General features: G+C 41.0%; 3 protein-coding genes across 10 annotated transcripts in view; 1 reads left to right on the top strand and 2 right to left on the bottom strand.

Moving 5' to 3' along the window:
• LOC142768995 (uncharacterized) overlaps positions 1 to 11845 on the bottom strand; it is a 44112-nt gene extending 32267 nt beyond the window's left edge. The window contains exons 1-3 of one of the 2 annotated variants that reach the window (XM_075871713.1): positions 11419 to 11845; positions 10505 to 10657; positions 3684 to 8402 (exon numbers count right to left, since the gene is read on the bottom strand). In XM_075871713.1, coding sequence (XP_075727828.1) covers positions 3684 to 3771 — 88 coding nt within the window. In that variant the 5' untranslated portion in view covers positions 3772 to 8402; positions 10505 to 10657; positions 11419 to 11845. The remainder of the gene's footprint in view (positions 1 to 3683; positions 8403 to 10504; positions 10658 to 11418) is intronic. The other variant, XM_075871712.1, reaches the window with a different exon arrangement.
• The window catches only part of LOC142768998 (uncharacterized), a 147541-nt gene that overhangs the window by 89485 nt on the left and 34587 nt on the right, over positions 1 to 23469 (top strand). The gene's annotated exons all lie outside the window — the stretch shown is intronic.
• The window catches only part of LOC119165807 (uncharacterized), a 38142-nt gene continuing 30089 nt past the window's right edge, over positions 15417 to 23469 (bottom strand). For 4 of the 6 annotated variants that reach the window (XM_075871723.1, XM_075871724.1, XM_075871720.1 and 1 more), the window contains exons 15-21: positions 22698 to 22859; positions 22422 to 22583; positions 22143 to 22304; positions 21869 to 22033; positions 19965 to 20036; positions 17535 to 17593; positions 15417 to 15716 (exon numbers count right to left, since the gene is read on the bottom strand). In XM_075871723.1, the coding sequence (XP_075727838.1) occupies positions 17568 to 17593; positions 19965 to 20036; positions 21869 to 22033; positions 22143 to 22304; positions 22422 to 22583; positions 22698 to 22859 (749 nt within the window). In that variant the 3' untranslated portion in view covers positions 15417 to 15716; positions 17535 to 17567. The remainder of the gene's footprint in view (positions 15717 to 17534; positions 17594 to 19964; positions 20037 to 21868; positions 22034 to 22142; positions 22305 to 22421; positions 22584 to 22697; positions 22860 to 23469) is intronic. The other 2 variants (XM_075871725.1, XM_075871726.1) reach the window with 1 other exon arrangement.

The following is a 23469-nucleotide window of genomic DNA, read 5'->3' on the forward strand; positions in this document are numbered from 1 at the left end:
CATGACTGTTAATGTTGAATTCCTGCGTATGGAAAAGGCGAACCTGAGGTAATACTACTCGCGTTCACCAACTCCTTTTATTATAATAGACATATCGGGCCTCGACCCGATATGTCTCGACTGCTTGTTAAAGGTGGCGGAAGATCTGTTGAGGCGGGTGAGTAATGTACATAACTTTTGCAAACGAGGACAGTATTCATTATTGAACGACGGAAATATTCAACCTAGATAGTGAGCTGCGGACGCCTAGATGAATTTTCATATCAGTGAATTTTGCGAAAGTAAGATCACTTGCTAGAGTTTAACCTCTGCATTACTCTAAACTACGTACGTTATAGATACCAACATACTTCAGAGCTGAGTCTACTAGTCTTACAGGATTTAAAATAGAACTACAGGTATATCAGTATAGCATCACTCACCCATTCACACTCAGTGGGGTAGAATACTGCATAGTTCAGGTACTTGGCCCTGACATGCTGGTAGACCATAGTTTGATCCCTGGCCACATGCTTGAGAGACACCCAGTGCATTACTTGGTGCATCGAATGTCTTCGAACATATCCATTGCAAAGAGGCTCTTTTGTTGAACGTAAAAAAATGAGAGACTGTTAAATGAGCTGAGCTGGTAGCAACATTCTGCTCCCAGTGCGTACTTTTTTGTGATGTTTCAGTGGCTGCCAAGTCACTGCGGCGTCATAGGCTACGAACATGCCGATACTTCCGTGCGGGCAGCTCTTGTAGGAACACGAGAAGAAGCCATACCACTTTCGCGGACCGATACAGCCCGTAATCTTCGACGACTTACGCGTGAAATCACGCTTTCACTATTATGCCCACCAAGCAACGAGACGAATCATTAACACCACCTGTCCTCTTTGATGGCTCTCCGGATGCCCATTGGGCTCGGCCGAAGAGAAGCCACCTTTCTTCATCGCTTATGGCTAGAAGTGGCGTTTACAAAATCTTAATCCTTTGTCATAGGAATGGCTGACAACGCTCTCTGTGATGCCTGTTATTGCGAAGAAACAGTACACCACATCCTGTGCGACTGTCCGTTGTATGGCATCCAGAGACAGTCACTGGTGTCCGTGCTTGCGCGCATCGACAACAGCCGAATGTCTGTGGACACTATTCGGTCAAGTGCCCGAGAGAAGACATTGCAACAGAAGGCTACAAAAGCTCCTTTGAAATTCTTACGCGGCACGGGCTTGAACCAGCGGCAGTAACAGCAATGCCACACACTGCGAAAAAAAAAGTCTGGACTATGATTGAGTGTTTGCGCGTGTGCTGCCAAACGTGCTGTGTTTATCTCTCTGCTCCCTATCTTTAATCTCCCCCATCCCCCTCCCATGCGCAGGGTAGCAAACCGGCTGCCTATAGGCTGGTTAAGCTCCCTGCCGTTCTTTTCCTCCTATTTTCCTTCCTTCCTAGTGTATGAAAATTTTAAAACTTCCTATGCACACACTACGTGGACTTAAGGGTGCAGTGCCGTTTGTGCTTTTTGTAAAAGGTGACTCGCTTTACACTTTAACACCATTGGAATAATGTCACGTTCCGACGCTCAATGGCAATGTATGCTTCTGCCACTCCCAATTACGGCTATATTTCATAATGTATTGTAAAGCTAGTATACAGGACGCGTGTCAATGTCCTTTCAGGGTATATCCAAGAAGATGAACTCATTTTCACAGTACACACGGGTAGGGGCGTGGCTGTGTGGCAGAACTCTTGCTGGCCACAGAAACAAACCGGGTTCGATCCCAACTCAGACCCAAAAATTTAGGGGCGAAGCTCCTCTAAATGTAACCTTGTCACTGGTCACGCGTAAGCGATAGAAGAGACGAGAATGGAAAGGAGAAAATAATGAATGACCCTTTCTAGTCTCATTTTCTAGATGGCGTTACTCTGCCGATACTCTCCAAAGTGCCACTCCTCTCCTATTGGCTGCTGTGCGCACTTTGTTTGAGTGCACGGAGAACGAGTGCCTCTCTCAGTCTCCTGGATCGTTGGTGAGGCACGAACGAAGCAGAGGGGCCGGCGCGTTAAAGACGCTTGCGCTCGGTTTCCTTGGCTCACGTATATTGGGTGTTACCCGCTGCGTCTGCATTCTCGAACGCGATCAGACACATGGACGCATGCATGGACGGACGGACACACGGGCGGATGGACGAACGGACGAACGCTTCGCCCCACTCATCATCATTCTCCTTATGTATATGCTGTGATTTTTGATTGTTTCTGGTGTTTGCCAATTTCTCGGTTTTTTAGTCAAGCTAAGATGGTGAATTTTTGTTTACGCAAAGATGTTAATTTTTCGTTCACAATCAACAAAGTCGGCAGCGTAACTTCAACGAAACTAACTATTTAACGCCAATGGATAATATTCATGACGTCTGCGATACAAAGAGACACTCAGTGCCACAAACGTATCAAATAAGCAAAAACGTCACAGTTTTACTGAAAGGGCAAATCAGTGAACACAATAGCAGACAGTTTGAATTAAAAAAAAAAAAACTAGCAGCCACTCCCTTGCCAATCAACGCCCCCTAAACGCAACAAAATGCTCGCGTACAGAAACTTGGACACTAAAACGAGTGCATCAGCCTTGATGCTATCTGTCAATTCAAAGCCAGCGGAGTTGAAAACAGGGCGCGTAATCCTTATGAGATATTTCCTGAGTACAGTTGAAGAAAGGTAAGAGGTGCTTTTCTAGTGCAGCCTACCTCACCCACCTCTGCCCTTTGCTGTACTTCGCATTTCGGGATGCAGTAATCTCTGCATCGTGATGTAATGCACAAGCTGAGCAGGCGCAGCTCATTTCCTGGTCGCCCACGACATCTGCTTCGAAAGTGCGTGAAAATAAATCTAGTGAAAGCGGTCACACCAAGAAGCGACCCTCTGCGCCACACTCAAATGGTTGCTGAAGGCTATATCCAAGTATATAAATCGCTCTAGGATATGTTTCCGTTCTTCTATTCAAAAGCACCAGCTTCAAATATGTATTCATCATAACCATGATGCCTTGTTTAGTGCTAAAGCTGCAGCGAAAGCTGCAGCTTTCGAGGCTACCGCGGTTAGCTCTAGTATTACTCTATCAGTGGAGATTATCGTTGGTGGCGTAGACGTAGCCACGGTCATACTGGGTAAAATACTCTCAGGCACACTTACCAGCTAAACTTACAATACTTGTTCTGCGGCAACGCCGTCACCAACCGCATGTCACATTTTCGGCTCTCTAAAAACGTGGCATGCGTTTCGACCTTTAATAAAACAAGTTTTGCGTTTGTTGTTTAGAAAATGCATAATTTAGAAACACAAATTAGCTTTTTCTGAGGAAGTATAAAAAGCATTTTATTGTTTCTAGCATTCACTCATATGACCTGGCTACTACCACATGAATATTGCATGCTACTTGTCGCTTCAAACCAATCAGCCATGGTCATATCACATGATGTAGCTTCCCATAACAGGAATTGGCCATGTGTGTTGCCGTAGTGCGAAACCAAGGTAGCTTAGACGGTTTTTTGAAATGAAATGGTTTTAATTGTCACTTGTCCACTGGGTCAATGGTGTCGGCACATTGCACAACACAGAAAGAACTAATGAGATCGACGTGCTCAAATTGTGTAGCAGAGTCCGTTTAACTGACGCTCGTTCAAGATATATTTTATTGCACTTACTGGGTAGATTAGGCTGCGTTGGTCCGGTGGCGCTGCTTATTCCAACCACCCATAAAATGAAGACCGCCGAGGTGACCTTAGGTGTCATATTTCTGAGTTTACAATGCTACACTATGTATTATTCATTGCACTCAGGGACAAAGATGGTTAGTAAACATTCCACTGGTAAATACAGGTCAAAACCAAGCTCACAATTCTTAGACAGAAAACATATGTTGTATCATAGTCTACATGTGTTCTAGGAACTGGTATTACCGTGGGCCAGAAATGTGTAAGCAGTTCAAGCAGGGAATGGTAGCATGCGACATGCATTGTTCATTGTCTCCGTATGTCTTGTTAGCCCAAAAATAGAAATAATAGCAACAACACGTATTGAGGTCCAGAAGGGGGCCAAATTGCAAGAACACCTGTGTTGACCCATAAATGTGCGTACTAAAGAGCGTTTCAGTGGTCAAAACGTTTTTTTAATCACACCACTGTTTGACCATCGAAAACCTCGCAAGATATTATGAAGGTGATACGTCATTCCAAGGACAGCTCAGCTCCAATTTTAGAGCGAAATATTTTAGTAAATTACAAGTCGGGTCTCGCGCAGTGCCGTAGTTGTCCTCCTCCGCCACTGCCGCAGTCCGTAATCACATCGCGCCAAATTAGGAAAAAAAAAAAGCTAGTGCCAATGACTCAGTAGGGCCGAACCCGGGTCAGCTGGGCGCCGGCCCAGTGTTCTACCATTGAGCCACGCTGTTTTTTCTCTTTATTGCCTTCTTGACTACAGGTCAAATTAATCTGACCTTCACACATCACACATGTTTCATGTGTGTCAATACATCAAAGATATTACACATCTCGCACTTGATGAGTGTTTCGTGGAAACTAAACCACGCTGGGGCTTGGGACTTCATGGCAAACTTGCATTAGGCAGGCTTGATGTCAAGAAAGCAATAGCGCTTATAAATTGTTTTAAAACAGCGAAAGAACAAGCAGGCGTCACACAATGCGAATGGCGTAACAAGTGGGTCGTCCAATGCCCCAACCTATTACAAAAGCTTGTTTTCGTTCAGCTGTTAACTGTGGCGTTTACCCACTTCAGGCGTAATTTCTAATCGTCGTCAGTCACTGCATGAGCAATTGGCACAAAATTCCTCGCAATAGTTTGGCAGATACCTCGCTTCTCAGAAGAATGATGAAAAATGGCAAAGCGAATGCTGGCCTACTACGCTAAAATTTTTAGTATTAATGCCGTAGTTGGCGTCAAGCAAGTGTGCTTGCTGCAGCAACCCAATAAGTGTTTAGAAACGGCTCTAAAAGGCCGCTCCTCTAGCTTTTGTTGTGACTGTACTGCACCTTCCACGCAGGCCTGACGTTTTTCCTAAGTTCCTTGTGCAAGTTTATTTTGTCGATTCTTCGTTTACACGGACAACTGTTTTGAACAAAATGGTGTCCAATGACTGGCATCTTTTTAGCGATAGTGTAGAGCAGTCATGTGCATTTATTTTGCCTTGCAGATAGAAATATTGACGTGAAAGTGAATGTAAAATATTTGATAAAATTCCAAAGGGCATTTTGCAAGAAACTAGTCACACAGTAATTTTGTACTAGAGCAAACGTGACCGATTGAGTGCGCTTCTCGATAACTTTGGAATTGTGCAATCATTTCAATGAGTGATGTCATCTTTAGTAGGCAGGACGCCTGAAGCGTATCTTGAGTACTACATAAATGATTTCTTCGTATGTTTTTTTTGTAATACAAAGGAATACTAACCTCATGTTTCCGACACCATGTTCTTCATCGTGAACGTAATCAATCGGTATTGCGTATTTTTATAGATATTGCATTGCTTATGTTAGGTGTTTCCTAGGTATGCCACAATTCATGTTCCGTGAGCAGTTTGGTAAAAGTTCTTCAAGAGAAAATTGGGAAAAGCCTTCGCACAACCTAGTTTACAGACAGGAACAGCTTCAACATAAAGTTTAAACTGCACGCATTTTTTCTTGCCACTGTGCATAGCAATCATTTTGTGGGGCTGTTTTGACAAAAAGAAGTTTATTATAACACTTTTAGAAGCCGTAGAGAGCGTAAGTTTTTCTTTATGCTATATATATTTTTGTGTCACGCTTCTGAAGTTTCTTATGCTATATATATTACAGAGACCTACGCAAGGTTTCAGTTTGTGTATTTCTTGGTCCCACACACTAGCATCGGAGATTACGGCCCAACCAATTTTACCGTGCTACATGGCCACGTCTCTCAATTAACGTTAATATCATGCGGGGTGCCTGGATATTGAATGCCACCCATAGAAGGACATACACAACTGTGGGCCTAGAGTTTCGTACAGGCAGCTTGCTTCAGCTTACCCACCTCACAAAAAGGGGTCCTCAATTTTGTCTTTTGAACTCTCTTGTGTATACTTTTTTATTGTTTTTTTCATCATGAATTTCAGTGGGAGAAGAGAATTTTTTAAAACAATGCTCAAAGTGCGTTCTGCAGAGCACGCTTTCATCATCAATCAGTGTTTCAGAGTTCAAATTACGGTTGAATTACTGCCATATTATGGTAGAGCTACATCATTTTATGTGCACCGAAAGCAGCCACAAGGAACAAGATTTTTTTTTTGCTGGAAAAACACAGTACGAAAAAAGTAATACGAATTGTAATTGTGATGTTCTCGTCATTATTATTTATTTTGTTGCAGTAGACGTATGCGGCGACAGTGGTGACAGACAAGAGTTTTTTATTACAAGGGTGTTAGTGTTCTTTCCACGATCGGTACTTTGGGTTGTTTTGGTTAAGCTCACGCAAATTCTTTGCTTCACATATGATAATAAGTTCTCTATAAAACACAGATTTGTGACGTATGCACATGCTTGATGGCGTAAGTGATTCTTAGCAGAGAAAAAAAAAACAAGAAAACCAGGAAGTTATCCATGCACAATCTTACCTATGAGACCACTTAGTTAATAAGTAACAGAATGATACCAATAATAATAAAACCTCTGCACTTGGCGAACATTGCTGTTTTCGACCTGGCCTCGATAAGGCGAAATACTCTGAGTTAGGCTCTTGTAAAGCTATCTAATGATTTACATCATCCCTCACTTCTCAATTGAACTTTCACGTGAGGTATTTATTTAAGCAACCACGTGTTTAGTGAATCTGTTTCTTGAGTTAACAAGTTCATTTGTAGTAATATTCAGACGCAATTGAAATTACAAAACAGCCATTCATTCACAATAGTGAATAAATTTGTTTGTCGGAGCGTACTTGTATATCCAGTTGTTACAATCATAGGGCGTGATAACCCACAATTTCTGTAACACCGGTCCACTGATTCACTTCACTGAAGTGTTGAGTAGCTGCACTAGCTGGGAGTTGCAGCTGAGGAAGCTTCCACGTTGCAGCGCTGCTCCATGGTTTGTTGCATTACGTGACATATAACATTGCTTTAAGTTTAAAATTAAATCTTTTGAAGTGCACATAAAATGAGCACAGAACATCTAAGAAATAGGCATTGTCGAGTTTCAGCTAAAGCTTTTCAAGCACACCCTAAACGCAGACAGAAATAATAAATAGACAGGGCAGGACTTAAGCACTGCCTTGTCTATATTTTAGTTCTGTACTCGTTTTACGTGTGCCCAAGAAGCTTTAGCATCAAGCATCAATATTCACCAACTAGTTCATATCTCCGTATTATTGCATTGTATGAATGGTTCACTGTGTATGCCCGTAGGTTTGAATAATCTGATTCGCTCCACTATGGACTTCTGCTGGCTCGTATTGCAACTTCGGAATGTGAGCTATCATGGAACTTTTCTGTCATTCCTAACTGAGGGGGCGGCTTAACATAGTCTGCGACTATCAAAAACGTGGTCGCCGTGGCTGCAATACTTGGGGAAAGACCTGAGCGCTCGTTGACGGGGATCTAAACACTAAATTTTGAAGATAAGTATATTCTCAAAGAGATTCTTCTGTGCCCCCTGTTCACTGTGCTGGCACTGGGTGTTTCACAGGCCCTGGTGCCGTTGGTGTCCATGCATGTTCATTGACCCGCTGTAGATTATTTATTTCTATCTCCTTATTAGGCCGTGAGCTTTCCAGCCAATTGTGATCAGGGTGCTCTATTTAATCATTCCAGTGCTGCGGTATTGCCGACAGCATACTGTTATCAAGGCCATGGGACGTCCATGGCAACCGCGCAGACCTATGGTGAATTGAGATAGCATTTTCTATCGGTGGGTGATGCACGATATCCTCATAACTTCGTAGTACCCGTTTGCCATTCCAATACTGCGGAATCAACGCCAGCGTCTGCTGGTGAAAAGACCGTGGCAATTCCGTGTTTTTGCTGCTGGATGACCACTGTTGCTGATTGAATGAATTTATAGGGGTGTTATGCTGATGGGATGAAACATGATGTAAATTGTCGGAATAAGCTTCGCGATACCATTCATGCCATGGATCTATTAGAGTTATTGCATCCTTCGTGTGGTCCGGTGTCCATTGCTGTTGAACACCAATATAATGGTTTTCTCTGTGTACTTCTGTGTTTGGATGTTGTGGCAATGTTAGACTAGTGGGAACTACTGTGTTCGCAGCACTCCAGCTTGGATCTGTAACGAAGGGTGCTTGCGGCGTGGGTGGCTTTGATGGTTGCAGCCTTGGTGAGTTCAGGCTAGTGCTGCTACCAGGTACGGGTTGGTGGTCCAGCGGTTGTTGCCCTGCGAATATATGCAAATTAAGAGCACTGAGGTGATGTTTCTGACGGAGTTTGTTAATGTGTGGCTCGCAACATAAAGTATGGCCGAATGTGCTATGTAATAATAAAAGTGTGGGAGTGATGTGCGTTACCTTTGGTTGCCTTGAATGAATATGCTGTCAATATTTACAGTTGGAAACAAATATGCATTCACATATTCTATCAAGTTTTTATTACTGCAGTATACAAGCCCATAAGGTTGAACTATTTCTACTCTATGAATCTTAACATTTCCTTATCATTGTGTTGTGATATGTGCATATGTGTTTTTGCATATGTGTGCTCGAGTGTTCTATTTTCCATGCACTGTTTCGTATGTTTTTTAAGAAACGTGTTCAACTTTCCCTCAAAGGCTAAGGAGTAGCCGGTGCCATACTTATGCGCGAACATGTCCTTATATATCATATCAATAAAAATTATTCTCTTTGGCGAATAGTGGTGTCAGTGAAATAGTACAGCATGTTACAATAAAATAAAGAAAGTTAGTTGGTATAACCATTTTTGTTGTGAATAAACGGTTTTACATAAGAATAGTTTTATAACGCTGTGTGCTGCTTGAAATGTTTTCTGTTACGAAGAATTATTACTTGTATGGTTTCGTAGATACCTGACAATTTTTAAGGTACATGAGTGTTTTCTATCTTTTATTAAGCACTTTTAACCCGCATAATTGTGGTCTATATTGAGAGCTAAAAAGAAATAAGGCTCAACGTGATGTTTTGTGCTTTTTGATGAAGTTTTCTGATGATCGTTCTCTAATGTGGATGACACTTTGAGCAAAAGAAAAAAAAACACCGACAAGAAGGAAGAAAGCACAGACAGTCGCAGTATGTCCGTGTTTCTTGTCGTACTTTTTGTCCGTATTTATTTTTTGTGCATATTGTCTTGAACATTAGAGTACCAACTCGCGCAAAACTCGGTTCTTCATGAGAGTCTATATATCATAAGTTTCAGCACAGAGCTGAACCCTAGTTGTGATTTTATAGTGCATGTTTAAAAAAACAATACTGTGCATCCTGGTTGTGGTGATGAAGAGACCAGTCCAAGCTCGTAGGAAGGAATGGAGGAGACAGTAAGGGAGAAGACAGGGAGGTTAACGAGAAACACATCTACTTCGCCGTGTTGCACTAGGGGATTAGGGAAGCGGACAAGAAACATGAGAAAGATGAAGGAGAAAAGGAAAAGGGAAAGAAAAAGCGAGAGACAGACGGTAAATTGAGCGCAGCGTGTAGAAATCTACCGCCAGTAAGAAGCGTGCACAAAAAGCTGTCGTTCTCAAAAAGCACAAGAGGGCTTTCACCACCTTGCGGGAAGTCATGAGATGTAGACGGTGCTGTAATAGCACTTTTACAAAAAGTGGCCTATTATCAAGTGGCCACATTGCTTTGGCAAGCACTTGTATCTCTGAGGCAAATCGAGGACAATGGCACAGAGGGTGTTCGATATTTGTGTCAATGCCGCAAACTTCGGTATAGCTGAGGCTGTCTATTGGGCAAAACTGTTCCCAGAAACAAAATAAAAGACTGAGAACCAATGTGCAATATTATTGGCCCACAGAGAATTCGGTCGTCAAATGACGTGGTCATCGACATAAACACTCGCCTATTAAACACTAGTGAGTGAATCTTCCAGCATTATCGCTGTTGCTCGTGAAAGCTCAGGCAGAGGCTAGACAACTCTAGTCCAGTGCGCAATCTTGAAATAACCATCTCAGACACTCGGATGAGTTACCCAACAGAGCGTCGAAACGTGTTCTGGGTGGCACTAACAGTAAGAATGAATGGAACGCAATTTCATAAAAATAAATAATAGTACAAATAATAATCAGTGTTGTTTAATGTCGGGAAACAACAATTTAAATATGAGAGAGGCTGTAGTAGTGGGATCGGTAAACTTTGACTACCTGGGATTTTTTACCTATATTAGGACACGTGGTCTCGGGCATTTTCACTTCTATTGAAAATGCGGGCACCACAGCGGGTATTTGATCCCACGACCTGCTTGTGAAAATAAAGAATGCATGACAGAATGCAAACACTCTGCCATAACAGCACATTTACTTACTGCTCCTGCAGGTATTTCCGCACTGTGATGCGGAACTAAAAGGAGCTCCTTGGAAGCACGTTCTTGCACAGCGGTGGGTTCGAAGGTTGTAGTAATACTTCAAGGATGAACAGTCAGTCTTCACACTGGTGATGAGTATTCGGCATCTGACGTCTTCAGCAAAAAAGATAGAAATGTGCATTCGGACTCCTACTTGCAGCAAAAACTTTCATGGTTGTTAGGCTAAATAATTAGGTTAACGGTTAATGCAGTAGGCATTTACAGAGGCAAATGCATTATTGTAAATAGATAAAAAAATATTTATGTTTTTTCATCTATTCCCAATATGGCATTTATTCTCTGATGAAACTGGCTTCATCACTTTCATGTGTCATTTTCTGGTCAATATATTTTTTTTGTGATGTGCTGCTCGCGTGTCGGTGACATACTGTTTTTCTAGCTGCACTATTAATAGAAGACTGTCTCAAAAACTACCGTTTCACAAATGACGTTATTAATGCCGATTTGACGTTTTATAAACCTCACTCTGAATTCATCTAACTATACCTCAATCAAGGCTTAAGATTTTCGAGTATTAGCGAATATTCGTTTAATGAGCGCGCGTCAGTTATTGGCGAAACATATCGAAAGGTTACCACTACGCTTGACTAGATAACTTTCTGATCATCAATTTTTGGAGCACTCGCATGAAAGTCTGTTACATGGAAGGCGAAACAAAGCTCGATGATTTAACGAACATACAAGGAGCAGTTTATTTTGATTTGGCAGCAGCTAAAAACATAACGTTTAAATAAACTTCACGTGCTTTTTTTAGCTCACAACTTGCACATGGTCAAATCTCTTATGACACACTGTTTAAAAAATGCTGGCACAAAATCATGTAGTAGCATGAAGGGCCTAGTTAGTGGCCTTACCTAGTGTCCAAGGCTTCAATGCGGTTGAGATTGCGAGAAATGCTATGAAGCTGATAACCCTATGTGTTGTCATGTTCTTGTGTTCGCTGGTCTACCGTAGCTGGGACAACAATGTAATTTTATATTGAAACAGTAAATGTTCTTGGCAAACTGTACACGCGAATGTCCCCATTCTGTGAAGTGAGCCCGTTTGGGGCAGCATACAACACCGAAGAAATTATCCAATTCTTCTTTACGTAGACGCGGTAGGACAAAACAAACTTGCTCTGTGTCTAAGCCCGCAAAAGAACGTCAGCAATAGGGACAATGCTTAGCAGCCTCCCTTTGTTGTGCGTGCTTTACGTTTGCTTGGTGCACAATAGGTTCCAATTATTATCGCAGAGCAGTGGAGATAAACATGTTGTACGGTTCCTCAAATGACAGTTTACAAGTTGTATGCTTAAACCAGGACCTAATTCTCTGTCGAAAGTTTTCCAGAGTGAAGGCAGTAATATTTTGGAAGAAGAAATTGTTTCTAGATGTATTACACATGATTAACATGATTTAAACGTAGATAAAAAAACAATGGAAACATAAATGAACACCTCAGGCGTCGACTAGATGAAAAAAAATATAGAAAACAATGAAGCCAATAAAAATCGTTATTGTTGACCACGCTTGTTCAATAGCTTCTTGTCCTCTAATGATATGTGGGGTTTTACATGCCACAACCACAATATGTTTTTGCGGCACGCCGTAATGGTGGGCTCCGGGAAATATGACGATCTGGTGGTTTCTAACGTGAAAGCACATCAGACAGAACCCAAACATCCAGCATTTTGCCTCTACTAAAACTGTTTTTCCAGGCCCAGGGTCAAAGCCGCAGGCTTAGTGCCCACTTCTCTTGCCACATAATTGTAGGTTATAACAGAAAAGCTCACATCTCAAGGAAGGAAAGAAATCGCGTCACAGTTTTAGACAAGAATTAGCAGCCCGTTCAGTGTATATGACCGTGAACATCCCATACGTTACATATTGCGCTGACAATGCATTGCCATGACACTTTCCAAGTTATTTTATTTTTCTAGCAGCCCCAGTACGAAGGAGTTATGTAAAATCCAGAACAAGAAAGAAAATGATTTTTCTTGCTTTGAGGGCACTTATACACTTGTAGGAGCGCACGATCTGAATGAAAGCTTACAAGTAGCATTGTTATTGAAAATTGTTCCAGAAATTTATTTCACAACGTATCCACAAGATTATATAAAACATCTGAGGAACGACCGTGCAGCTAGAGTTCACGAGTGGACTTGTATTCATGTAGAAAGCAGCTTAACGAGGATAATTCTCCTAGTAAAAATACGTGCTGCAGCATGATTCTAGTTTAACGAGTTTCCGTCTCTTGAAATGAAGTGTATCTATCGAGTGTAGGCGTTTAGCGATGCATGTCATTCCCCCATGTGTTTGCTGATTGTGCTTTTTCCGTCATGATAAAGAGCGGAAACGAAGCTTTGCCTCTCGCGCATGCCCAGCGCGAGAAGACAAAAAAGACGAGAGCAGAACAAGATTCCTATTCGAATCAAGGTGACTTCGATTGCAAATCTCGCAATTAGTAAAATTTGATTTTTTCTAACCATTTCAAAATTATATAGATTTAAAAGTAATATGTGATCTACTATCCAAGTAATTGTTTCTTAGCCAATTCCCGAGAGTGGGTGTGAACCATTCGTTTAGGCCATCGTCGTCATCATCATCATCATCATCATCATAAACTGCATATTACTTCATAAAACCACTCAATACTTGGCCGACCCCCACAGTGGGTATGCGGCACGGACAATAGGTAATCAAGAACCAAACAAGAACAGTCAGCCTGGCACAGACGCGTTGTCTCTTTTATTTCTTCTACATTCACGCAATCCGACGACCCCCGAGGACCCGTACAAGTGGCTGAAGCCACTTGTACGGGTCCTCGGGGGTCGTCGGCAGCGTGGGTCTCTCCAGCCGGGACTTCTTCAGTTATCAAATCCACGACCAGGCCGCTGCAGCATCTATACCCATCGAACAATCCGTCGACGGCATCAGTACCTCTTCGGTGGTTCCAGGACACCAGCTGACATGAACTACCACCTGTGTCTAAGAAGGCGTACGGGCTCCAGGCTAACGGGTTCCATTCCTTGTGGCACGTAACGTATGCTCCCCGTGATGCCTATCTCGGCCGCATTACTATTTCAAACAGTGAGCTTTCAATGGATGTTGTTCAAGCTTTTTAGGCGTATATCACCGCCGCGAGGACAAGACAAGGCCTCCTGTTGCCAGACACCGGTGCCCGCACTTCACTCTCTGACAGCCTGTCATTCCAGACTTCATTAGCACCTGATCTGCTGAGGGGGGCTATTCAAGCTCCATCTGAGAACTAACCACCCGCAGTGCACCGATATATTGCGTAACTGCATATTGACGTGCAAATGTAATAAAATATGGCTGTCAGCCAGAGCCGCGTTCATGCCTTCTTGTCTCCGTCCTATATGTACACGCCAGGTAATTTGAAGACTCAAACATGGGAAAAAATATTTCATGACGGCTGCTTCACTGTTTAGCAGTCAATAGGGGAAGGAATAACTAGAACAAAAAATAAAATCTTTTGAATTTAGATGTCAAATGCATGCTATCTTTCAGTGCAATCATAGTCAATTGTACAATGCTGGTCTAGTAGCATTACCTAATTCTTTGTGAAGGTCATATAACTGCAAGGATATATGTTTAGCACTGTACGAGCAAGCACACTCAATAGTCTACACATTGTCTACAACGGCTAGATTTTCTAAAGCACAAAATATTTCAAAACGTTAGTCACATGGGACAGAGAGGACGGTGACGCACGCACATGTCAAATCCGTCTAAAGTGAAAATAAACACGCGTCTGAAATGTGAGATGCACATAATTGCATTTTTACGTCACGAGGGAACAAACAAATTTCGAGCGACGTAGCGCAGCACTTCAAACGGGACAGCCACAGACATAACGCCGAGGTGCCGCCAACGTATCTGCGAATGTACAGCCTGTGAATTTGTGAATCTCTAGCAAGGCCATGAGTCGCCACTGCTCCAGCCAGCCAACAGCCAACAGCCAACAGCAAGCGAGTGCTGTCAGAGTGAACGAATGCTTAGCCTCCGCCACTTACGTCGGCAACTTGTTTCTGAGCAAGTGACGGGGAAGCCAGACAATATGGCCACCAATTTTCACTAAATGGAACGTAATTTTTTTCTCTCTTTGTTCTATTTACAATTCAGAACTGAAAAACACACGCACGTGGTACACCATATGTTTTTCGACTGCGGCATAATGCTCCGTTCTAGCTGAGTGCTTTATTACTCTAAGTGGATCACATTTACTGGATGAAAGCGATAATAAATATCCAATAGAGTCAAAGTCACCGGAAAATTTTATAATCTTTTACATTACGACCCAAATTCTAATGAAATAAGTGTTGGTCACTAACTATGCAGTGCTAGTTCAGTATTATGAAACTTGACAGCTGTTCAGTTTGTAAATGAAGTCCACCGTACTGCTTCAAAAATATTTTATTGATTTGGACTTTCCTCACGAAAGGCGCTAATGTGCATTGGCGTAAAGAGCATACCTCAATTTTCTGCGCTTTTTGTCAACCAACGTTGAGAACGAATATTTAAAAGGAATCGTATCGTAGGAAATTTCTTCAAATTGATTTTATGCTGCCATTTTTCAGTAGAAAAGCTCAAGATTGGTGCATTGCATTGGTTAATTTAGCAAAGTGTGAGAGCCAGGTTTTCCTAACGTGCACATGATCTATTTATTCTCGTGTTACCATTACTATGCTCCACGCCGTATAATCCAGCTATGCGAACCTACTTACGCCATCCTTCAAAGATGAGTTTTGATGGATCGCATATTTGACAGCCAAAAAACACGTGGAAAAAATAAAAAAAAATAAAATTTGAAGTCACTTTGTGATAGCAAGGCTTTCTGACAGTGCAAATAACATGTGTTGTTATTCTTTATTCATTATTCGTATTCCTAGTGGTAAGAAAACAATATTTCAAAGTTAATCAATAATTGATGAAACAAGACGATCCTTACAAAGTGTGAGAGTTATAGCTCTGCGTGTAGGTCTGGACCAGCCAAAAACGATGGTGAAGATAATTTTGTTTGAAAAAGACGGTAAAAATTTTAAACCATGGTAGTTTTTGGCTGTTTTGAATTTGAGTAGTCCGGGTAACTTTGCTGGTGCCAAAACCTTAAGAAGCACTGCCGAAGAAAAACCTTTTAGAGGAGGTTCCTGTAGAGGAAAAAAAAGAAATGTAAACATTTTTCACGAGGCTTTTGTACAAATACTATTATCGGTGCCCCTATGAAAAAAAATAGATTGCATTGAACCACAAGCCACTATTTACGAATAAATCATAGATAAAACAAATGCACTAAAATGAATACGAAAGAATGGATTAGCTTTGTCTGCCATCACCTACCAAGCTGTTGTGCAATTTTACTCCTATTTTTACCAAAAATGACTTATCCATGTGCATTTATCGTACGTTTCAAAGGACACTTATGACAGGCCATTAGATATTTCCTAGGCACTGTCTTTTCGCATGAAATACATTTCAAAAGCCAACAGGCCATTATGCTGTACAGTACAGGACACTAATTTACTATAAAAAACAGTGCAAAAACTTATGTAAGCAATGCACTGCATCTCTGAGCAATGCACTGCATTTGTCTCTTATACTATAAGAAATGTTGTGTGTCACAACGTCAAAGGTAAATCCGCTATTCATATTCACTTTTTATTGTGTTCATTTATTACTGCAAAAAAATTTATAGTAAAAGCCCTATTACTGGTTTATTCGCTCTAATATTCACAAGAAAGAAAACTGTCCTGGTTGGCTCCTTTGGGATTCGCTACTTCAAAGCGATTAGCTAGACTTGACGATCGTACTAAGAGACCGCTTTTTTGTGATGTAGATTTTATTTAAAAATTATTCACTTGATCTGCTTTTTCGTATTATTTGTGCAGTACTTCTCAATATTGTCTTGCTACTCAAGGTGGTTTCATTTCAATTTTTGTTACACAGAATGTCGTTACCAACTTTCTTATTTATACTATTGGAATGTTAGGACAGTCGGTTTCTATAACCTCTGTATGAATGAATGACTCGACAGGGCATAATGTGCTGAAACAGGTTTTGAGTATGAACTTTCAGATGAACTCGTAAAGGCGCATACTTTTTTTTGCACTTCACACACCAAGAGTGATTTGGAGGGGTGGTATTCTTCAGGCACTATCCAACTGTACTTCCCTAACTGTTCGATAGTCATTGCGATGTGATTCCCTTAGTAATGTTGTATAATAGAAATTATATGCAGAGTATTAGAATGACGTTTTCAAATGTCCCATCTTTTACATTAGCTATCAATGTGTTCGCTCGGGGACTTCTCTTTCGACAAGCCTGATCAACCATGTGAAGGTGCAGGAATAGTACGTCCAATGTTTCCTTGGCATGATCATGCGAGTGCGAGTCTGACTGCTGCGTTTGTTGTTTGTTCGCCTTATATTCACAATCAATACTGCGTATTTTATAAATTTGGATTACATAAAGTTCTTATGTTTTGCTTGTACATGTGTCCTTTTCGTGTAGCCGTAGTGAGACTCAGAGTGCTCGAGTGATCCGTATTGCTGTGAATATTGTTTTAGATAAAATAGAGCTAGGAAAACGCAATGAGCTCCTAATTTGGATTATCAGTACATCGGGTCAATGCACAGATGTTGACCTAAGCTGCAACTCTTTCTGCTCATGTTCACCTAAAACAACTCATGCCTCCGGGAACGGTTTCAGCAATTTGGTACATGTTCTCATTTCTGCTAATAGGGTACGAAAAATATGCCAGTTCAAACAGCACTGGTTACAAGTTGACACCATCAAAATTAACGTAACTAATTGTTAGATCTTATATGGGAGCAGTGGCTGATAATAACTGTTTTCCATAGAATGTTTCAATACTACTTGATGTCAGCATGCATTATACATGGGAATATACACAAGCTCATCTTTGTTGCAATGATCGTATTAGAGTATTGTAAAGCAAAGTATCTTACGTTAAGCGGTCCTTTGTGAAGGGGGAGGTCCTGCTAGCTGCCCGGTAATTTTATACCTTCTGCAAAACCAAGTAGTAACCACATTCGTGAAAACATCGACACATTGGAAAATATTAGTAAAAACAGCAAGTTTTGTACTAGCTATAGCACACGAAAGGCGGCCAAGAGGGCTAACTGACTTGTAACCTGGAATCGATATAGCACTTTGAATAAGGGCAAAAACTACGTGGAGTGTTTTAAGTACAACAAGAGGGCTTTTTTTACGCAACTGGTCAATCCTGTTATGTATTCCTAAACTTTTGCTTTATTTTGTGCGCCTGAAATGTGACTTACGTAAATGCTGACGGCACAAGCACAATAAAGGGCATAAATAACTCTACAAGTATGAATATGAGATGCCTATGTGTTCTAGTTACCTGAAAATTGCCCATAAAGTTCTGCATTTGACTTTGCCAATTCCCGCTTTGTAGCTTTTTATTAAACATGCAAGTGATTTTTGCACGAATTTCTTAGGAACTTTGCGATGTTGTTTGCCCCACTTATTCATGTCACGTGAAGTTTCACCAAGGGCGATTGCTGGCTGACATTTGCTAGCAAGTGCGCTTACATACGGATTGTATGTTCGCGTGAAAATATAACGAGCCACGAGTAGGCTATGGACAATGCAAAGCACTTCATAAAAATGGTGAAGTTGTCTTCGCCATTCCGGCAAAGCGATTGAAAATTAGACTAGCAAGCAGTTGTTATTCCAAAAACAAAAACAAATAGAGAGAATGCTTCCAAGCTAAATAGGAGGTGCACCATGGCGAAGCTGAGGACAAGGTCATTAGCGCTACCATGTCAACCGATTATCACTTTAATAAAAAAAAGTGGAGAACTATGCATGTTTTCTTAAAGCTACCATTGTTGTACATATTCTTTACTCGGTAGTAACAGTACGGAATCACTGGTGTGTTGCACATTTCGCTAGTGCGTCATTTCGCGATTGTTAAATCCAGGCCCATGGCTATCAATTGTTTTGGGAGGAGGTCCTTATTTAAATACTGTTTTTCTGCGTACACTCTTGACATTCCACAAATCACGTGCGACACAAACAATCTAGTGCTGTACTCGTTACTTTAGATTATTTCATTCGCAAGTTTTCTCAGCAGTACCTCAAAATTTGACAGTAGCGTTTCCCTCCGTTTTGCTACTACAACGCTGCCCGTTCATGTTATGGCCTGCCTCCCCAAGTCCAAAGTTTGTAAAGAACCTAACTTCCCTACCTTGTTATTTTTTTCGGTAGTGTGTGGTGAGTTTGAAACTTTCGGTCTGTCAATATAATAGGTCGCCAATTATCATGCAATAATATTAATTCTTATATAGATTTTCGTTCCTATTGTGCGCCCTATTAGCTTTGTTAACAGTTATTATTTTTTTTCAGGCAGGAATAAAACATAATATATCGTCGAGGTGCATTCACTCATTGCCACCTAATTATTTTTTGTAATATTTCTTATGGCATAAAAATGGGTATCCTGCTACATTACAGTTCTGGAGTTCTTCAAGAACCGATTTTACGTAACAATGTACTGCTGGCTCATCATTTCATAACATTACCGGCTACGCAACATAAGCACTGGAGACTCACTTTAACACGATGTCATTTGTTAACAGAAATCGCACATCACATATATCTTTAGTGTGTCTTCAGTTAATTATTACGAAACTACGCCGCTTCTTTTGTTAGACTGCAAATTATTCAGGCGGAACATTCTAGTCTATAATTTACGCCTCAGCTGTTTTATAAGACAAAAAAAAAGAATGCTGCATGTACAAGGCTTTTTTGCCCGGTCTAAGAGATGGACAGGTGCCGAACTCATAAAGGTTCGCTGTCGTCACCTTCAACGTCGGTCCATTCGTCGACTTATTGAATCAAGGAATAAAGAATTAGGACAGCACTTCAGGCAAGTTGGCAGTAGCAGTTCATTATGCCGTTAAAAACCACGCACAATAATTGTTGTTCGGAAAAGATCGGTGAAAGAGAGACAAAGCGCTCTCTTTTAATTGATTAGTTTAGAGACATCACTGGCTTATCCATCTTGAATACCTGTTGCCCACCAACATTTCAGTTATGAGCGTCTACCCTGAAAACCACTATAAACACCTAGAAATTTCGATGCACCATGACGTTAAATTTATATGTATCGAAACACAGAATCCCCTGGTGAGCATTGTGACCACATTATTCAGAGCTATTACCAAATTGTGTTACTGTAAATTATGTCTACTTGTAGGTCAGTGCTTCATCTTTTTTGACAGATATTACTGAAAAACTGTGAGTTACAAAAAATTACGTCCACAAAGTTAACAGCGGTTGAACCTGTAGGACGCTGTCGCAAGGAAAATACGAATAAATAACTGTGACAGCATAAATGCGTGATAACTCACCATTTCCCACCTTCGGAATTTTTTTCACAAATCGATCATCATTGAGTGGTCCTTGTCTAAATACCTGGTACTCTGTGTAAAAAAGCGACAATGTTTTGAAAGTATTTTAAAACACAATTTCAGTCGTGGCAATACCTTTATTATGAATGTTTTAAGTACTACTGATAAACTATACAGAATATCGAAAAACAGTACAATTGTCTTAGCCTCAAGGTTTCTTGAAGTACTCACGTTAGTGGCAGATATTTTAAAGACAATATTTAAATGAAAATCGTGGAACGCACCAGAATTAAACGCAATAATGAAAAAAAAACCAGTGAGAGCCCAACACAAGGACGAACGAAAAAGAAGCCGCACTCTAACACATAGTCGCTGAAAGGTATGGGAACCACTGTGCCTGCTGATTGATCCTTGCCTTGGGCTTTCACTATTTTTCTGTTGTCTAAACGTTGACCAACCTGCCGAGCTTTTTACACTTAGACCAAACTGGTCGCGCAAATATCGGGTCTATCGGAAATGGTGGCTTGCGCCAGTTCACCGTCTAAAATAGTTTCCGACGATAAGAGATGTTTTTGAGATGCTGTGCTATTCACTAACTAGTAGGTTACAAAACTCCAATATTCCGCACACTGACGCAAAGTCTGCCTGCTTCAAGGATGAAGAGAATTCTTGATATATAAGTGCAGTTTTTTTCACTTTATTTTGCTATTGCTTAGTAGTAATGAACAGTTGTGGTGCCTTTCCATTTTGAACCATGACAAGACAAGTGGTAACGAACTTATAAGCGTGTATTATTAGCGTGCACTCTGTTAAGAATATTGTCATTTCGCGAAGGAGTTCTAGGCAGAGGTTGATGATGTTTAGATATGAGAGAGATAACTTTATTCGTAAGGATTTGCGACAGGGATCATGAGCTCGATGGTTGGGGCCTCATGTTCAGTGCCCCACTGGCCATTGTCACCTGCCTGATATGATCTAGAAGTGCAAGCTGTACCTCTGGTTCAGAACTGGTCAGATGCGTCTCCTATTGTTCCAAAGTACGTTTTTTAGCAAGGGCATGATTTCTTGATATTTCACACATAGTCCATTATTCCCATAATGCCAGCATACCTCACTCACAAGCCGTTAGCTGCTTCTGGCTGAGTTTTCTTGAAATGAACGGTTTGCACCCTATTGTAAATGCACTAGCAAAATATCGTTCTTTTTATGAATATAGTGTCATAAGCACCACAAATTAATTCAATAGGGTTGCACAACAACATAAATTATCTGCACTGCAAATATTCATGAAGCCGTCAAGTACCACTGCGTATCAATATGACTTAATTGAAGAAGTCACGAAAACACCGGGCGTTTATATTTTTATCATTTGTGCCATCTGCGAACTTGTACATTGCATCTAAAATTATGCTGCAGCACATGTGGAGTAGAAGCAAGCGAGGAGCTTTTAGGTATTTGAGATATACATGTGGATTACAGTGACCCTATAGGTAATATGTGTTGCTGAATTACTAGGATATTTGAGAAATATCTAGAGTAGGTCTACACTACTAGCCAAAATGTAATGTTCATGTCTATTGACATTCGGATGCTTCAATGCAAAGAGGGTTTACATTGCTCTTGTTGCAATTCCTTCAAGGCGTCCTAAATATTGTCAATATAAACCGCACGACTCAATATGTATATACGTGGAAGAATGTACCAGAAAAAAAGCAACTCGTTTGTACGCAAGGCTATCGGTAAAATTGATGTGTTTTGGATAAGATCGCTCACGCATCTACATTCCAGATACATAGAAAAATGATTGGTGTAATATAGCTGCTTGACTTCAAATAGTACTCCAGAGAACTACGGCGAAAAATGCTGCCTTAAGAACCAAATGTGATGTCCACATTTACACTGACCTATTTTTTGAGTCCTTGGTCGTCGCTTGTGCATAGGATTTTCATTTAAAGACGGTGAATGCTGTAAGGTGGGTCTCGGAAGCGTAGGCTTGACGTGAATGACGAAAAGCCCGGGTGCTTCGGGACCACTGGCACCAGTCTTTACGGGTCCTTCTTTAGTTGTGCCTAATTGAAGAAAGTAGTTCAATGTTAAGTTACCTCATTCTGTAGGATGGGATACATTGCACTAGCATGAAAATTATTGTTCAAGTTAAACATGGTCATTTGAACTGACCCCCTTTTTGGGTCGTTGGTCGCTGCGGCAGTGTATTTTGCTCTAGAGGAGGCGTAGGGGGCAAGTTTGTCTTTTGAAGCACCGGTGCGATGGGACCGACCGGAGATGCAGGTGCTTGATGGCTTTTGGTGCCAGTCTGTACGAGCCCTTTTTTAATTGTCCCTAAATGATGGAAGTTTATTATTAGGCAACATTCTTCTACGAAAAGGAACGTGCAGTGTACTACTATTGCAACGAACATCTCTATTATGCAAATAAAGTGTAGCTGATTCCATTTACCTATATTTTGAGTCTTTGGTAAAGTTGGTACAAGATGTTGGTTTAGAGGTGGAGTAGGTCGTAGACTTGGCTTCTGAAGCACGGATGAGACAGGATTTATTGGTAGACTGGCTCCTTCGGGAGCACTGGTACCAGGTTTTATGGATTCTTCTTTACTTGTCCCTAGGTGAATAAAAGATATTAGGCAACTTTGTTTCATGAAAAAGTATGTACAGTGTGCTAGCAGTGCAGCAAGAATTTCTATAAAGGAAGGAAAATGTAGCTGTTCGTGTTCACCTAATTGTTTAGTCGTTGGTCGTGTCTGTAAAAGATCTTCATTTGAAGGTGGAATAGGCAGCACGCTTGGCTTCTGACGCGTGGGTGCGGCAGGTTTTATGGGCAGACTCGGATATTGATTACCACTGGTAACAGTCTTTACAAATCCTCCTTTACTTGTCTCTAGTCAAAGAAAATATCACGTGACTTTTACATATGAATATGTATGTAAAATGTACTGGCATTACAACAAGCCATTCAAACTTACAATGCCAGAAACAAACTGCGAAACATGCAACTGAACAACGCTGAAAGAAATATATGCCTATTCAGCTCTGCGTGTTAGCAGGATTTTTGGCATTACTGAACCGATGTGTTGATGAGAACTAATAAAAATGATGGCTGGGAATCAATGTTGTTAGTTCTCATTATTAGTGTGTCAAACAAAAAAAAACGCGCTAATAAATTTACCGTACTTTCCATCACGTATACAGCCAATGCGTTGGTAATGTAAATCAATGTTTACGCAATCCGCCAGCATAAAGTATGATCTGACTGTGTCAAGAAAAAGTCCAAGTTCAGTATAGGCTTTACCAATTAGTGAAAGAGGTATCCATACATTTGTTATAGAAAGAGAATTCGAAAGTATTACACTTTCATACTTTCTTTGTGCTCGTGCTTGACTCAGAAGGAAGTTTTTGGTAAGGGGCCCCAAAAGTTCGCAGCCGCAACAAATAGCGTCGAAGCCACTGTGCATGCGCAAAACTTAAACTTCGTTTGGTTTTTGGGTTGG

This window comes from Rhipicephalus microplus, chromosome 8 (assembly GCF_043290135.1).
Source record: "Rhipicephalus microplus isolate Deutch F79 chromosome 8, USDA_Rmic, whole genome shotgun sequence".
In the NCBI taxonomy this organism is placed as follows: Eukaryota; Metazoa; Arthropoda; class Arachnida; order Ixodida; family Ixodidae; genus Rhipicephalus; species Rhipicephalus microplus.